This window comes from Merops nubicus, unplaced genomic scaffold (assembly GCF_000691845.1).
Source record: "Merops nubicus isolate BGI_N331 unplaced genomic scaffold, ASM69184v1 scaffold33358, whole genome shotgun sequence".
Taxonomy (NCBI): domain Eukaryota; kingdom Metazoa; phylum Chordata; class Aves; order Coraciiformes; family Meropidae; genus Merops; species Merops nubicus.
In genome coordinates this window covers 1-1,759 of record NW_008624270.1, presented here as the reverse complement: position 1 = coordinate 1,759, position 1,759 = coordinate 1, and the positions used below count along the sequence as shown (strand labels likewise).

At 60.0% G+C, this 1,759-nt stretch overlaps 1 protein-coding gene across 1 annotated transcript in view; it reads right to left on the bottom strand.

The window, feature by feature from the left end:
• Nucleotides 1-1,638, bottom strand: part of SYT7 (synaptotagmin VII) — a gene marked incomplete at both ends in the record, with an annotated part of 1,768 nt that extends 130 nt beyond the window's left edge. Inside the window, 4 exons of the mRNA XM_008945342.1 lie at nt 35-147; nt 264-378; nt 860-1,029; nt 1,368-1,638. Coding sequence (XP_008943590.1) covers nt 35-147; nt 264-378; nt 860-1,029; nt 1,368-1,638 — 669 coding nt within the window. The remainder of the gene's footprint in view (nt 1-34; nt 148-263; nt 379-859; nt 1,030-1,367) is intronic.
• Nucleotides 1,639-1,759: the final 121 nt, after the last annotated feature.

Below are 1,759 nucleotides of genomic sequence, written 5' to 3'. Positions count from 1 at the left end.
CGATGGTCGTCTCCCGCAGCCGCTCCGTGGGGATGTCAAAGGCGAAGGACTCGTTGAAGACGGGGTTCAGGCACCTCTTCATGACCACCGTCTTCTTCTTCTCCACCCGTTTGTCCTTGTACATCAGCCACACCTTCACGTAGGGGTCTGGGAGGGGGAGAGGGAGCTCAGCGCCCGGCTGGGCTTCGAGGGGAGGTGATGCCCAGAGCGGCAGGGGGGCGAGGGGAGGTGATGCCCAGAGCGGCAGGAGCCCCGGGTGGTACCTGACGTGCCCCCGATGTCCATGGCTTTGAGGTTGCGGGCTTTGATGATGTTCACCACGATGGAGTTGGCCGAGGGGTTGTAGCACAGAGACAGCAGCAGCTCCCCGCGGCTTCCCTGTGGGACCCGTGGAGGTGCTTAGGTGGGTGCCCAAAAACACCCCCTCCTCTCCCTGGCACCCAAAGCGCCCCCCCAAAAGCTGGGCTGGCACCTCCCAGCGCTGCCCCAAGAGGTATTTGGGGGTTGCATAGAAAAATAGGGCAGGAGGGAACGGGGTTGTCCCCAGTGGGATGTTTTCTGGTCTTGCTGGAGGCAGAAGAAAAAGAGGACTTTCGTTTTAAATCTGTTTTGACCCAAAATGAGGCACTTTGGACTACTTAGCGCCTTCAATATCAAGATATTTAAATATAAAGACAGGCTTTAATATCAAGATTTGGGAAGAGAAACCTCCCCAGCAGATGACAGACTTTCCCACCAAGCAGAAAACGTCCCCATCGAGGGGGACAAGAGGGTGGTGGCCCCACGGGGGGACACCTCAGGGACAGGGTTCGCCCTCGAGGACCATCCCCAGAGGGTGGGGAGGGGACCAGGTCCTTACGCTGCCATCGCTGCAGGGCTTCAGGTCCTTCCAGAAGGTCTGCATCTGGGTGAGGTCCACCTTGTTGAGGGGGATGGAGACCTCCCCGATGGGGTCGTTGCGGCTGAAGCGGTCGTAGTCCAGGACCTGGAGGTACAGCACCCGCTGCACCACCTTCTCGTAGGGGAACCCTGTGCCAGAGATAGAGGGCATGAGGAGCTCTGCTGGCCGTGCCAAGCAGTGCCAGTGCCACCTTGCCTTGCCCAGGTCGATGGGGAGATGTTGGCACCAGGCAGATGACAGCACGGGGACACCTCGTGTGACTTTGGGCCACCACCATTTTTCCCCCCCCGTGTGCCTGCTGGGAGGGAAAGGAGCTTCAAGCAAACACCTCCAACCTGACCTTCACACCTTGGCCAACCCACCTCATCACTGCTGGCCACCATGCTGGCACCTCGAGCTGAGCTCATCCAGCTCAGGAGAGAGGCCAGAGGATCCCACAACCACCCCGACCCCATCCCACCCCTACCTTCGAAGAGGAAGGTCTCGTTCCAATGCGGGTTGAGGTTCTTCCTCTTCACCTTGGTCTCCAGCTTGTGCTTCTTGTCGGGGAGCAGGTAGATCTTGACAAAGGGGTCGCTGGTGCCACTGAAGTCCTTGGCTGGCAGCTCCTGAGCCTTCATGATCTTGACGGTGAGGGTGGACTCCTGGAAGTTGTAGCCCACGCTGAACTGGATGCGGCCCAGGTTCTCCCGGCTGATGCCATCGTGGCCCTCATCATCCTCGGAGCCCGGGGAGAGCTGTGGCAGGGAGGGGGGGAGGAAGGCAATGAGCCACTTTCCCAGTTTCCCCAGTTTCAGCACCCATGAGGAGCCCGGGGAGAGCTGTGGCAGGGAGGGGGGGAGGGAGGAAATGAGCCAA